We start from the raw sequence: 15903 nt of genomic DNA on the forward strand, positions 1-15903 counted from the left end.
AGCTGACCCTGACCTCTCAGGGTGCCCCACCCCCAAATACTCAGCAGGACCCAGGGACCTTCCTTGGAGAGCAAACTTGTCCTGTAAATAAACTTTCACCTGGTCACCTGAGCCCAAGAAGTAAGAAGAAGGTCCTCGCTCTGTCCTTCTGGTCTTCCCCCACCCAACCCCTACCTCTCACCCCATCCCTCTGGGCATTCCCGCCCTAGATCCCACCCACTCTCCAGGCTAGAGGCCTGCACTCACTCAGGCTATGCATGATGGTCACCCACTCCAAAGCTATTTTGTTTAAGTCTCCTGACTTTTGGATGGCCAGGATCTTGAACAATACCTGAAGACTCTCCTGGATAGAATCCTGCAAGCTGCTGTAATCTGAGGAAGAGTGGGTTCTAGCTGAGCGGAGCTGGCAGGCAGATGGGGCAAGGGCAGGGGTGGTGAATACCCAAATTATACTGAAACTCAGTTCTCAAGCTATTCCCTAGAAGACTCAAACATTTTTTCTTCCACTAGTTGCAAAGTATGCTCTCCTAGAGTCAGAGTGTGTTTAAAGCCTGTCCATGTGAGTTATAATCTTAATTACAGAATTTGATCTCATATTATGTTAACCACTGAAATATGGGTGAGGAAGAGTTGCTGGTTCTATGGAAACTATGGAAAACCTTCAGTAAAGGTGAGCTGATAAAAACATGATATTAAATTAGGTATACTCCAATTTTTTTTTTTTTTAAGTAGGCTTCATGCCCAGCAGGGAGCCCAATGTAGGGCTTGAACTCACAACCCTGACATGAAGACCTGAGCTGAGATCCAAAGTCAGTTGCTTAACTGTCTGAGCCACCATGTGCCCCTAGGCCAGTCAATTTTTAAAACTTGGGAAACTATAATAAAATCTAGAAAAATTTTGGACTCCAGCAACTTCACAAGTGTCTTCATGTCACTGCTCAACTTTACAGAAGCTGAAAGTAGAAATGGTGGACAATGCATTAATGCAGGAAAGGCAGTGAGGAACTTCTATCAGTCGACTGCAAATCAAGGTCAAGCCCTTGTCCTCAGGCTAAAAGGTTATGTTTATATGTTTTAAGCTAAAGTAAAAATTTTAAGCCATGTATATCTCATATTTTATGATCTCTCTATTTAGCTAACTTTGAATTTGCCAGTTGAGTTTCAAGTGGATTGGATAAGACAATTAATTTCTCCTCTACTGGCAGTTCCCTAACTATACCATCTTGGGTGCCTGTACATATGCTGTTCTCTCTGCCCGGCATGCCCTTCTCTCCTTGTAAGTTTGGCAAACTTCTGCTCCTTCAGGAGTCAGCAATGAGGCCTTTACCTGCGGGAAAAGAAGATTCCTCTGACTCTCCCCAGTCCTTTGAAGCTAGTCCTCTTTCTGAGATTCTACTGCCCTCAGTTAAATTCTCCATCATGCACTTATCTCTATTCTATCATCCTCTGTCACTGGACTAGGAGCTCCTAGAGGACAGGACTTGGACTGTAAATCTCAAGGTCTCTTGTGTTTGGCTCCGAGAAGGCAGGTAGGTTTGATGCAGGAATGACAAATGAGTGAATGAATGGGGCAAGAGATCCAACAACAGGATGCAATCTAGAGGAAAGAGCACTGGAAAATGGAGAGACATGACTGTGAGGGATTTTTTTAGTCCACCCAGAAAGGGAAGGACATTTGCTGAAAGGGCCAGGCATTGGGTAGGAGGGAGGGAGCAGGGGGCTCCCAAGATTAAGACTATACAGGTGCTACATGGAAGAACTGTCTCAGAACAGACAGATGTCTCAGGTTGCTCAGTAAGGATGGGGCCCTGGCTAGAGAAGCCAGATTGGGCAGGGTTGTGTGGATGTGGTGGACAAATGTGGCCCCTAGCAGAGGGCTATAACTGGACAACAAGAGCTGGGTCTCACCTGAAAGGATGAAGGTGCCGCTATCCTTGCTCACCACCTCCCACTGGGGGCTATGGAACATTTGCCTCTTGGAGCGCTCCAAGGCTGGGGGCTCATAGGGTACATACAGGATGAAGTTGATCAGTCGCAGCTGGCGTGCCTCCCAGACCCGCTGCAGCCGCCGGAGAGTTTCTTGGGCACGGATTTGTTCGTTTTCACACTGCCAGATCTGGAACAGCTGGGTCTCAGGAACTAGCACTGGGTGATGGCTCAGGGGATAGCCTTGAAAGTGGGACTCCAGGGCTAGGGCTCAGGGGAATGGAAGTCTCAGAAATGTAGAGTGGGACCATTTGGCCTCAGGTAGGACATCGGCAGCATACTTTGACCTAGGGCTGCTGCCTTGAAGCCTACCCTTTTGCAAGGTTTCAGCTGAGCAGATAGTGCCTTAATCAGTTCATACTGGAACAGGGCAAGTGTTGGAGGACATCTGCCATCCTGTGTGCCCACAAATTTGGGGCTGCCACCCAGTTCCTTCTGGGGATGGGGCATGCTCTCAGGCAGAGTCTGAGACCACCCATCAGATCCCCACACCCCACAGGCAGGACCAAAAACTCAACCTCCCGCCTTCCCACCCACAAGCCAGTATCTACTGTCCCCTGTCTCAAGGGGCTGCTGGGACTTAACTGGCTCTATTAGAGTTTAGCACATAGGTTCTGGGCTTGGATCAACTCCTTCTCTCTGGAGGGCCCCACCTGATTGATTTGATCTGCAAATTCGAGCAGCGGACAAGTTAGCAGCTGGCCCAGTGTAAGGAGTTCCGTGTTCTGAAGACTGCCCAGCCCTAAGGCTGGAGGTAGAGGGGACAAGTCAGAGCAACACTCAGTACATGGCAGAATCCAGCCCATATCCTAGAGCCCAGATCTGCAACCCTGAGCCCAGCCCAGCCCAGCCCAGCTCCCAGACAGCAGATCTCAAAGCACAACATAGAGCCAAGAACCCAGAACCTAGGGTCCAGAACACAACACAGAGCCCAGAGCTAAGACTGTAGCTTGAGTTTAGCCCAAGTCAGCAGAGGAGACTCACATGGTGTGCATGAGGTTAGAAATGTTTATCCCTGTGGGGCAAAGGCAGGGAGCAACCCAGGGAGGAAAGGTGTTTCCTACAGGAGCAGCAGGGAACTGAGTCCTTACATTGTTCTAATCCCCCTGTACTTCCCTTCCCCTCCCCTCTGACTCTATCCAAAACACACCTCGCAGGAGGACTTGGAAGTTTAAGTTCTGCAGCTGGAAGCTGCCCAGCCTGCTAAGTATTGGCAGGTAGATGCGAAACTCCTCCAGCATGTGCATACAGCGCTGCAGAACCGGGCTGTGCAGCCCCAGGGTCGTGCTCAGCCGGGCCGCCTCTGTCAGCCAGCCATCTGTCTTCTCCTGGGCCATAGTCATGCTGAACTGGAGGGAGGAAGGCTCACTGTTAGCTGGATACCCTTCCCCCACCATCCCCTGCAGACTCTCCACTCTGAGGCAGGGGCTCCAAGAAAGGGTGTCAGCACCTTGGCAAAAGCCATGCACTTCCATTCACTGATGTTTTCAGAGATGACTCGGTACAGGTGCCAGATGCGCTGCTGCTGCACGATTGGACGGGTCCCGCAGACTGGCAAGGGCACAGGACTCTCTTCCCCTGAGGGACAGGGCAGGTTAAGGCCTGGGCTGGGTGCAGGGGAGGGGCACGACAGGGAGTTGTCTGTCAAGAGCCCATAATGGCAGGAAGGAAGGTCCTGAAAGTGCCAGGGATGGGGTGTCCAAAATTGTCCAGTGGGGACTATTGTAGGTGGGGACCATCTAAGAGATAGTTATTCCAAGGAAAGGCTATCTGGGAAAATGTGATGGCAGCAAAAGGGAAGGGTTCCTCTTCTGTTAGTTTCCATCTCACTCTGCTCCAGACACACCAGGCTCTTTGCTGATGCTTGTATACACCCCAGGTATGCCCTCTCCTGCTGAGAGCCTCTGATGGGTAGCTCATTCTTTCTGGAACACTCTTCCCTTAGAAAACCATATACCTCACTTCTTCACCAAATTCAAGTCCATCTGCATGAGGCCTGTGTAGCCCAACCCGTTAAAAACCGCTTTCTACCCTCTCTGGCATTCTCAACACCTCTTACCTTCTCTATTCTTTTTTCTATGCCACTTATCACCTTCTAATGTACTCCATAATTTGGTTAGATACATACATATATTTTTAAGTTTATTTATTTATTTTGAGAGAGAGCTGTGTGCAAGTAGGGGAGGGGCAAAGAGAGAGGGAGAGAGAATCCCAAGAAGGCTCTGCTGACAGTGCAGAGCCTAACGTGGGACTTGATCCCACAAATTATGAGATCATGAACTGAGCTGAAATCAAGAGTCAGATGCTTAACTGACTAAACCACCCAAGGTGCCTCCATAATTTCGTTATATTTTATGTTTATAATTTGTTGTCTTTCTCTCCCTGCTACAATGTTGGGCCCATGAGGGTGGGTGGGTGGGGGGGGGGGGGATGTTATTTATCTATTGATATACCTCAAGCCTGGTGCACAATATAGGCACTCAAGGAATACCTGTTAGACAAATGAATAAATCCAGTGAGATGCATATGAAAAAAGATCTGGTCTATAGAGAGGACCATAAGGGGTAAATGGTGATGCTTCCTATTTTGTGTACTTCTGGCCATTATTCCCTCCCTTCATCTCATAAGCTGCTGCATAATCCTTGACCAATTATTTATATTTGGTTGTGAGATATGTGTCAAAAGTAATTTGCAGTTAATAATAGTTATGGTACTGAGATTTGTAATTTACTTAAAATATATCTGACTAGACTCAAGGATATTACAGTAAAGTTGTCATTCTCATTCATCTGAGTTCCAGTATACTTTCTTCAGTGAGAGAAAAAGGGATAAAATAATACCCAAATGATGGGAATCATGAATCTTACATGTGTAAGCATCATCCATCATGGAGAGCAGAATAATGAAAGACTGAGAATCACTATCAGGCTATCAAAGCTCTCATCTGACCAGAAAAAAAAATGATAGTAAATTTAAACCCTTCCAATCTTCCTTTGTCTGAACTCAAAAGATCTGGCTAGAGACTCATATAATCTTTGATAGCAGTTGTGTCAACATCAAATCTTGGACAAGTGAAGAACTTCCTCTGTAAGAAAGAGCAGGCATTGGGGCACCTGGGTGGCTGAGTCGGTTAAGCGTACGACTTCAACTCAGGTCACGATCTCACGGTCCGTGAGTTCGAGCCCCGCGTCGGGCTCTGGGCTGATGGCTCAGAGCCTGGAGCCTGCTTCAGATTCTGTCTGTCTCTCTCTCTCTCTGCCCCTCCCCCCTTCATGCTCTGTCTCTCTCTGTCTCAAAAATAAATAAATGTTAAAAAGATTAAAAAAAAAAAAAAAAAGAGCAGGCATTGTATCCCCAGACATGTGAGAAGATACACTCTTGAGGATTAACAGCAAATATCCTCTGACACACATTTGCTGTGGTATCTACTCAGTAAGTTTCATTGCATTTTAAAACTTTATTTAGAAGTGATTTCAAATTTTTTAAAGTTGCAAGAAAGAGCAGTAAAAGAATATATGTATACCATTTGTTAACATTTTACCCATTTTATCACTTGTGTTTACAGGCTCTGTATGTATATGGGCATATGTATACACCAACACACAATTCTTTACTGAGCTATTTGAGGGTAAGTTACATATATCATTTATCCCCCAAATACTATGTATTCCCTAAGAATAGGGATATTCTCTTATATAACTATAATTATCAACTTCATATATTATATTGATACAATTCTTTAACCTATAGTCCATGTTCCAATGTTGTCAATTGACCTAATAAGGTCCTATAGCATTTTCCCCCTCAACTACAGCACCCAGTCCAGAATCAAGTACCACATTTACTTGTCATGTCTCTTTAACTTCTTTTAATCTAGAACATTCCCCATAGCTTTAATCTTTTCTAACAGACATTTTTGAAGTATATTGACCCTTTTCTCCCTTTTTTGTTAACAGAAAGTTCCTCATGTTGTGTTTATATGATTCTTTTCATGACTGAAGTTATTCATTCTCAGCTGGACTACTGAATAGGTAATGTTGTGTTCTCTGGGTATCATGTCTGGAGGCACATGATGTCTGTCTCTCATTGGTGATGTTAACTTTGATCACCTGGTCAAAATGTTGCCCAATTTCTCTACTAAATAATTGCTAGTGTTTTTTCTCCCCTCCCTTGCAACTAATAAGTAGTCTCTGTAGGAGAATCTCTAAGACTGTGCAAATATTCTACATCTCATCGAATTTGCCCCACTGATGACTTTACCTGATCCAACATTTACCAGAATGTTTGCAAAATGATGATTTTTCCCTCCAATTTTTCTCCTTCTACATTTATCAGTTGGCTCTAGGCATTCTATTGTAAGTGCAAGTCCTCATTTCTCCCTCACTTATTTATCTACTTATTATCAGTGTGGATTATAAATTCCTATTTTTCCAATAGTTTACTTTGTACTTCAGTGCTAAAATTGCCTCAGATTTGGACAGTTGGCATCCCTTCTGTGTCCTTAAGACCTTAAAAAGATATTCTAGGCTCATCTTGTACCTACCCTGTGACAGCCCTGGAGTCACCCATTTTCTGAGGAGCCCTGGTAGGGAATGATATTAGCAACTAAGACCAGGACACAAAGTTGTTTCTTGCTGTTGGAGTGTCTTTGCTTCTTAGTCTCTTCAGTAGACAGGGCTAGGAAATATATTCAGGTATATATTCACATATGCATATACTTATATACATATACATGTGCACATAAGCATGTGTATACATATAATATGTGTGTACTTCTAAATGCAATGGAAATTACAGAGTAGATGCCAAGAAAATGGAAGTTTATAAGATAAGCTCATGATATTTCCTCAGAATTCAGAATAAAGGAATGAATGATGCTGAAGATAAAAGAAATGGAGAAGAGATCCAGAAAATCCAATATACAAGTATGAATTCTGGAAGGAGACCAGAGCAAATCTAAGAGCCATTATCAAATAACTGATAAACAGATTACCTGCCCAGGAAAAAAAAAAAAAATCAGATTGATAACAGATTGGCGTACAATGCTAAATATCAGAAGACAATGATGCAATATCCTAGGTTTGGAGAAAAAAATGTCTGTGGCTTCAGAATTCAATATCTAGCCAATCTGTGATATAAGGACATTATAAAGTCATCCTAGACATAAAGAACTTAGAAATTTTAACACCTCTAACTCCCTTCTTAGAAAAAATAAATACTCGGGGCGCCTGGGTGGCTCAGTCGGTTAAGCGGCCAACTTCGGCTCAGGTCATGATCTCACAGTCCGTGAGTTCGAGCCCCGCGTCGGGCTCTGTGCTGACAGCTCAGAGCCTGGAGCCTGTTTCGGATTCTGTGTCTCCCCCTCTCTGACCCTCCCCCGTTCATGCTCTGTCTCTCTCTGTCTCAAAAATAAACGTTAAAAAAAAAAAATTTAAAAAAAAAAAAAAAAAAAAGAAAAAATAAATACTCAAAGAAATATTGCTGCCATTTAAGAATGAAAATAATGAAAAGATGGGGTATTTCTAAAAATGGTAGTGCAACAACATGGATGGACCTAGAGGGCATTATGCTAAATGAAATGAGTCAGAGAGAGAAAGACAAATACCATGTGATATCATTCATGTGTGGAATCTAAAAAAACAAAACCAGTGAATAAACAAAACAAAAAGCAGAAAACAGACCCATAAATACAGAGAACAAACTGAGAGCTGCCAGAGGGGAGGGAGGTGGTAGGTTGGGCAAAATGGGCGAAGGGGAGGGAGAGTTACAGTGCCTGGTTATGGAACGGAAAGGTCGCAGGGATGAAAGGCACAGCATGGGGATATAGTTGATGGTACTGTAATAGCGATGTGTGGTGACAGATGGTGGCTACACTTGTGGTGAGCACAGCAGAATGTATAGAAGCACTTGTCAAATCACTATCTTGTACATCTGAAACTACTGTAACATTGGTTGTCAACCATACTTTGATTAAAAAAAACAAAAGGGAGTGGGTAAACAAAACCAGTAAACCTTATATGTGAAAATAGTTGATAACTTGGTTATAAAACCAAGCAAATGTCAAAAGTATTAAGATTGGGGTGCCAGGGTGGCTTAGGCAGTTAAGTGTCCAACTCTTGATTCTGGCTCAGGTCATGATCTCATGGTTCATGGGTTCAGGCCCTGTGTCAGGCTCTGCGCTGACAGTGTGGATCCTGCTCAAGACTCTCCCTCTCTCCCTCTCTCTGTCCCTCCTCTACTTGTGTTCTCTCTCTCTCTGAAAATAAACTTTTTTTAAAAGTATTAATTAAAATAAGATACATAATGGAAAATATAGAGTAGTATTAATAATCTAGCTTTAAGATACTGGATTATTTTAACAAAAGCTGGGAGTTTGGTGAAGAGCTAGGGATGGACGATGGAACTAAAAGCATGCTCTCCGGCTTCCTGGGCCTAGCATCACAAGGCTTGAGGCCCCTACTCTGCCTTTTCACAAACATACCCAATCCCTAGAGGAAAGTTTAAGGTTTGTGGTCTATGTCAGTTAGAGGGTCTCTCCATACTTGGCTGAAGAAAAAAGTCCCTTGCTTAAGGATGGTCCCAAGGTGTCCCCTCCACCCTACATTTCGCCAAACGGCCCTGGGACTAGGGATGCCCACAGGCAGAGTTGGTAATAGTTGGTAGTTGGCAAAGAGGCAACTCAGAAGCAGTGTGCCCTTCCAGGGGATAAAAGTAACCAAAAGAAGTGACTGAATCTGAAAGGAGAAACTTGAGCCCACAAAGTTCTTAATGTGCAGAAGGGAACCAGTCTAGCTGCACCCCTTTGTACAGAGGGCTAAGACCAATAGTTCTGCCCTGGTCTCCTCTGTGGGCCAGGGAGACCCTCGGCAGCTGCCCCTCTACACTACATTGGCTGGAAGCAGGGGCTATGACTTATCAAGACCTATTTTTAGCTGGGACCTGCAGCCTGGTACAGGACTGGGCTGGATCAGCTAAGGACTACAATGAGGGCACCTTTACATTTCCCCTGCAGAGGCTTTTAGCCCTTCAGCCCCATCACATTCTAATGTAACATTCACCTATTTGCCTTCCCTACCAGACTGTGAGCCCTCTGTCTTCCCTCACTAAGCAGAGCCCTTAACATAGCCAATGTACAAAGGTTCTGTCCTGTAATTTTCATTTATAAAAGAGACTAAAATGAAGGTATGTGATTCCCGAGACTTGCTTAGGGACACTCAGGATACAGGACCCTTATCTCGGTTGATGGGTCTCTCACAGGATGGTGGTAGAGGGAGCAGGGATCCTCAGTACCGGTGAAGGTGGCATAGGCATGGTGCAGTTCACTGAGGTGACTGGCTGTGTTCTGGAACTGACGCTCCAGGGAGATGAGCTGACGCTCCATGCTCCTCTGTTCTTGCGCAGGATCCATGAAGGGGCCAGATAGGGCGTTCTCAATCAGACCTTCCAGCTCCACAAGTGCCGCTGCTATTAGCTGCTGCAGCTTGGGCACAATGGCATGTCGCTTGCTGAGCAGGAACTCTGAGGCCTGGCTTTTCTCAAATTGAAATGCCTCCCACACATCCAGTAGCTGTGGGGCAAGGGGAGTGCGGTCAGGTAGGTGTGGCTGTGGGGGAGGGAGACTGGGAGGCATGGGTGACTTCCCCAACTGCCTTCTCACCGAGATGTCCAGTGCCTCATTCTCAGCACTAAAGAGGCTAAAGTGGTTGCGGATGAGTTCGTGGAGTGCCCGTATGTATTCCATTCGCTTCTCCAGCTCTGCATACTGCTCGTTGGCCTGGGTCAACTGCAGGGGGCTACAGCATGAGACCGGCACCCCCACAACCCTGTGCACCAGTTTGGGCTCATTCTGAGGGGAACTCCCATCTTCTAGGGGCCCCAGACCCCAACAGCTACCTTTACCCAACTGGGATCAGGGGCATTGTGGGATCAGATCCCATCTGACCCAGGTCTCTCTGAAGACAGCAGGCTCCTCCCCCACCAAGTCATTACCCTGATGACAGGGTGACAGATCCCTAGCTGACTGTCACAGAGTCTCTCTCACACCAGGGCTTCTCCCTGACATGAGGAAACTGAGGGCCACGAGAACAGAGTGAGAGTTAGTAAGGACAGATCACATATGTGAGCACAGTTTACAAGCATCAAGCCCCAATGGGAGCTCAGCAGAGACCTGAAGAGAGTGTGTTGAGCATGTGAGCAAGATGGGCCCCTGGATAAGCTGGGAAGGAAGGATGAGAAAAGCCCACCTTCTGGGAGCACCGTGCAATGGTATGTATGTCTGAGTTGATGGTTTGGAAGACCTCCGTGAAATCTGTGAGCTCCGTTATTAGTTGCTGACTGCGGGTCCAGCACTCATTCTGCACATGTGTAAGAATGTCCTTCCTGATGCCATCCAGCTTGGATTCTGAAGACAGGAGAAGGTTCGGTGTTAGGAGGTGCATGAAGAGAAGGGGTGCTGGTCAAGCGCTGTGGGTCCACAGTGGGGGAGGGGTAATGGGGAAGCCAGACCACAAATTCATTCCCTGACTCAGTGAACACTTACTGGACCCCCGCCCAGTGTCTGGCCAGCTGCTATCCACTGGTGCTATCCACGGCTATCCACAGCTACTAAAGGCTATGCTGGACACCGGGAGACCAGAGTGGGTGGGTGAGACAGAAAATGTTCCCGCCCTCAGAAGTTCACAACGTGGTGGCAGAGATAGACAAACAAATGGACAATCACAAACCAGTGCGATAAATGCTCTGCAAGTGCCCAGCCTGACATAGTGAAAGGAGAGGAGCCCTGAGGAAGCTGGGAAAGGCCTCCTCCAGCAGGGAACACTGGAGCTGAATGCTGTGAGGAGCTAATGCTCCAGGGGGCAAAGGCATGCCAAGCAGATGAAATAGCACGTGTAAAGGCACGGGAATGACATGCTCATGAATAGTAGAACAACCTATCCAGATAAAAGTTTTCTGTTTGGGGAGTCTTAGTGGCTTTGCTCTAGTAGAAGAAGTAGCAAGAAGAATGTGTAATCTGCGTTTTGTTTTTAAGGATTAGAAAAAAAAAAAAAGAAGCTGTCAGGTGGATATGGGGCTTAGAAAGTAATATTGGAGGCTGCCTTTGGTGATATGAGCAACTCCACTGTTTCCAAGGGCAGGAATAGCACCAGTATGCCTCACCAAATCACTAACACCACTAAAGTAACACTGATTATAAGACACATCATTATTTTATATACCATGCAAAAAGAAAAAAACAATGCCATCTGGACTCTGACATGCTATCAATCATAATACACCTCTTAAGTTCAGAGATGTTAAAATATGCCCAGGACAGCAAAATACAATACAGAAATATGATACGCAGTATACCACGAAATACAGTATAGAATGCTTGCTTACTACATGCCATATACAATGTCAACTACTTTGCTTATATTAGTCCTTTCAATACTCACAAAACCCTTTGAGGTAGATACTATTATTGTCCCTGTTTTACAGATAAGCAAACTGAGCCTCAGGAGAGGTTCAATAGCTTTATCAATATCACATAATGTCAACAAAAGTCCAGGACAAGATGACTTCATAGGCAAATTCTACCAAATATTTAAAGACAAGTTAATACCTATTCTTCTCAAACTATTCCAAAAAATAGAAAAGGAAGGAAAACTTCTAAATGTATTCTATGATGGCAGCATTACCCTGACACCAAAACCAGATAAAGACACCACTAAAAAAGAGAACTGCAGGTCAATATCCCTGAACACATGTGCACAAATTCTCAATTAAATACTATCAAACTGAATCCAACAATACATTAAAAAAATCATTCACCTCGATCAAGTGGGATTTATTCCTAGGTTGCAAAGGTGGTTCAATATTCACAGATCAATCAATGTGGTACATCACATTAATAAAAGAACGATATGATCATTTCATTAGATGCAGAAGAAACATTTGACAAAGTATAATATCCATTCATGATAAAAACCCTTAACAAAGTAGATTTGGAGGGAACATACCTCAATATAATAAAGGCCATATATGAAAAACTGAAAGCTAATATCATCCTAAATTGGGGGAAATGTGAGCGGTTTTCCACTACAGTCCATTCTCAACATTTTTATTCTACATAGTACTGGAAGTCCTAGCCATAGTTATCAGACAACAAAAGGAAATAAGAAGGCATCCAAATAGCCAAGGAAGAAGTAAAACATTCACTATTTATAGATGACATGATACTATATATACAAAACCTGAGGAGCACCTGGGTAGCTCAGTCCATTGAGCGTCCAACACTCGATTTCAACACTTGATTTCGGCTCAGGTCATGATCTCATGGTTCCTGAGTTTAAGCCCCACCTCCAGCTCCCTCCACATTGAGCTCTGCACTGACAGTGTAGAGCCTGCTTGGGATTCAATCTCCTGCCCCTCCCCAACTTGCACGCATGCGCATGTGCTCTCTCTCTCTCTCTCTCTCTCTCTCTAAATATATAGATAAATTTTTAAAAATTAAAAAAAAAAAAAGAAAACCCAAAAGACCACTAAAAAACTGCTAGATCTGAGAAACAAATTCAGTAAAGTCTCAGGATATAAAATCAACATACAGAAATCTATTGCATTTCTATACATCAGTAAAGAAGCAGCAGAAAGAAAAATTAAGGAATTAATCCCACTTATAGCTGCACCAAAAACAATAAGATACCTAGGAATAGACTTAACAAAAGAGGTGAAAGATCTGTATTCTGAAAACTATAAAACACTGATGAAAGAAACTGAAGCTGACACAAAGAAATGGAAAGACATCCCATGCTTGTGAATTCAAAGAACAAATATTGTTAAAATGTCTATACTACCCAAAGCAATCTACACATTTAATGCAATCCCTATCAAAATGCCAATAGCATCTTTCACAGAGCTAGAACCAACAATCTTAAAATTTGTATGGAACCACAAAAGACCCAGAATAGCCAAGGCAATCTTGAAAAAGAAAAGCAAAGTTGGAGGCATCACAATTCTGGACTTCAAGTTACATTACAAAGCAGTAATGTAGTAATCAAAGCAGTATGGTACTGGCATAAAAATAGACACATAGATCAATGGAACAGAATAGAAAATCCAGAAATGAACCCACAGCTGTATGGCCAATTAACCTTCACAAAGCAGGAAAGAATATCCAATGGGAAAAAGACTATCTCTTCAACAAGTAGTGTGGGAAAACTGGACAGCTACATGCAAAAAAGTGAAACTAGACTACATTCTTATACCATACACAAAAATAAATTCAAAATGAATTAAAGACCTAAATGTGAGACCTGAAACCATAAAAATCCTAGAAGAGAATACAGGCAGTAACCTCTTTGACATTGGCCATAGCAACTTCTTTTTAGATATATCTTCTGAGGCAAGAGAAACAAAAGCAAAAATAAACTATTGGGACTTCATCAAAATAAAAAGCTTCTGCACAACAAAGGAAAACAATCAACAAAGCTAAAAGGCAACTTACAGAATAGAGATGATTTTTGCAAATGACATATCTGATAAATGTAAAATATATATATAAAGAACTTATAAAACACAACACTCAAAAAATGAATAATCCAATTAAGAAATGGGCAGAAGGCATGAATAGACATTTTTCCAAAAAAAGACATTCAGAAGGGTAACAGGCACATAAAAAAATGTTCATCATCACGCATCATCAGTGAAATGCAAGTCAAAACTATGAGATATCACCTCACACCTGTCAGAATGGCTAAAATCAACAACACAAGAAACCACAAGTCTTGGTGATAATGTGGAGAAAGGGGAACTCAATTACACTGTTGGTAGGAATGCAAACTGTTGCAGCCACTGTAGGAAACAGTATGGAGGTTCCTCGAAAAGTTAAAAATAGAACTACCCTATGATCCAGCAATCACACTACAAAATATACAAAAATATACAAAATATACAAAAATACTAATCCAAAGGGATATATGCATCCCAGTGTTTACAGCAGCATTATCTACAATAGCCAAATTATAGAAGCAGCCCAAGTTCCATCCATTGATGAATGGGTAAAGAAGATGTGGTGTGTGTGCGTATAGAATAAAATATTATATATTATTATATTATATATGATTTATGTTAAATAAATTATATCATATCATCTTATTCAGCCATAAAAAGAATGAAATCTTGTCATTTGCAACAATATGGATGGAGCTAGAATACTATGCTAAGCAAAGTAAGTCAGTTGGAGAGAGACAAATACAATACGTTTTCACTCATATGGAATTTAAGAAACAAAACAAATGAGCAAAGGAAAAAAAAAAAGAGAAAGAAGGCAAACCAAGAAACAGACTCTTAACTATATAGAGAAGAAACTGATGGTTGCCAGAAGGGAAGTGGGTGAGGGGATTGGTTAAACAGGTGATGGGGATTAAGGAGTGCACTTGTGATGAGCACTGGGTGCTGCAGAGAAGTGCTGAATCGCTATATTTTACACCTGAAATTAATGTTACACTGTATGTTAACTACCCAGAATTTAAATAAAAACTTAAAAAATATATCACACAGTGGCAGGGCAAATATTCAAACTGAGGCAGCCTGGCGCCATTCTGTTCTATTTTATGTTTTGAGGGGTGAAAATAAACTGACTTATCCTGTATGAGCATCTCTGCAACTAGAAAGTGAGGTAGTGAGTTCCAGGGACAGATAATTGAGACACACTGGGTATGACCCATCTGGAGCTTCGAAGGAAGTAACCAATAGGACTCAATACCAAGAGATGAGACCGAGAAAACCAAGAGAGAGGGAAGCCATGGAGGGACATCCAAGGTTGAACAGAACACAAGGAAGAGAACATCTCCTTTTCCAGACTATCCCTGTGCCCTCTAGCAGTAGCTAGGCTGTTGCAATTGTGCTGCTTAAAAAAAATTTTTTTTTAATCTTTATCTTTGAGAGAGAGACAGCACATGAGCAGGGGAAGAGCAGAGAGAGAGGAAGATACAGAATCTGAAGCAGGCTTCAGGCTTTGAGATGTCAGCACAGAGCCCGACATGGGGCTTAAACTCACAAACTGTGAGATCACGACCTGAGCCAAAGTCAGACGCTTAACTGACTGAGCCACCCAGGTACCCCTGTGCTGCTTTTTAGACCAGCAGTATCAGGCAGGTGATGGCAGAAAGGAGCTCAACAGCGACATCATATGGTGTAAATCAGCGACTGACTGAAAATACCAGAGGGCTGCTGGGGGTTAGAAGTTGGAGATGGATGGGAAGACAGGTTTGAGAGATATTTAGGAGGTAGAAGAATGGAAGAGATTTGGTGACAGGTTGTATGTGGTGGAGTTAGGGAGAGGGAAGAATAAATGATGAACACTAACTCACAAGAGTGAATAATTATGTCATTCACAGTGCAGGGAAGCCCAGGCAGAAGACGAACAGAGTTGGAGGACAAGTAGACAAAATTAGATCACAAGAAGAATGAGAGTAGACAGAAGGGGATAAGGTTAAATGAAAAAATCAAGCACCTGTTGCATGCCTTATTCAATGCTAAAAACACTGCAAAAAATATCTCATTTACTCCTCCTTATCATAACCCTGTGGGTGACTGCATTATCATGTCGTTACAAATAAATGAACTGAACAGTGACCTGAGGTCACACAGCCAGTGAAAAGCAGAGCCATGATTCTGAACCCCATGGTTTTCTCTCCATCCGCTCTTCTTGAAGAGGCCAGCTGATCTTGGACTAAGGACGAAGAATCTAACAAACTAGAAAGAACAGAGGCTTCCTGAACAACATTGGAGCAAAGCCAAGGTCAGAAAGAAGGTTGGCTAACCACAGGCCCTCCCTATTCCTCCCATGCCAGCCTGAATCCCCTATACATTTAGGTGGGGTTGAGGAAGGGCAAAGTGGGGAGTTTGTGGCCCAAAAGCTACATAATTTGGCATGTG

At 43.3% G+C, this 15903-nt stretch overlaps 1 protein-coding gene and 1 long non-coding RNA gene across 20 annotated transcripts in view; one reads left to right on the forward strand and one right to left on the reverse strand.

Moving 5' to 3' along the window:
• The window catches only part of DNHD1 (dynein heavy chain domain 1), a 79614-nt gene that overhangs the window by 30838 nt on the left and 32873 nt on the right, over positions 1–15903 (reverse strand). For 12 of the 19 annotated variants that reach the window (XR_008421207.1, XR_008421208.1, XR_008421209.1 and 9 more), the window contains 8 exons: positions 10230–10387; positions 9644–9769; positions 9277–9553; positions 3437–3564; positions 3137–3335; positions 2640–2734; positions 1909–2116; positions 247–372 (listed from right to left, as the gene is read on the reverse strand). Coding sequence is in view for 15 of the 19 variants with exons in the window: in XM_019456119.2 (XP_019311664.2) it covers positions 247–372; positions 1909–2116; positions 2640–2734; positions 3137–3335; positions 3437–3564; positions 9277–9553; positions 9644–9769; positions 10230–10387 (1317 nt within the window). In the remaining 4 variants the exon portion in view is untranslated. Of the gene's footprint in view, positions 1–246; positions 373–1908; positions 2117–2639; positions 2735–3136; positions 3336–3436; positions 3565–9276; positions 9780–10229; positions 10388–15903 lie in introns of those variants that run through there. The other 7 variants (XM_019456126.2, XM_019456116.2, XM_053900027.1 and 4 more) reach the window with 7 other exon arrangements.
• On the forward strand, positions 366–7207 carry LOC128776178 (uncharacterized). Its single transcript, XR_008421211.1, has 2 exons — positions 366–1058; positions 5552–7207. It is a non-coding gene; the product is annotated as an uncharacterized LOC128776178 (long non-coding RNA).

The sequence above is a fragment of the Panthera pardus genome, unplaced genomic scaffold (genome assembly GCF_024362965.1).
Source record: "Panthera pardus isolate Hobbes unplaced genomic scaffold, ASM2436296v1 HiC_scaffold_12, whole genome shotgun sequence".
In the NCBI taxonomy this organism is placed as follows: Eukaryota; Metazoa; Chordata; class Mammalia; order Carnivora; family Felidae; genus Panthera; species Panthera pardus.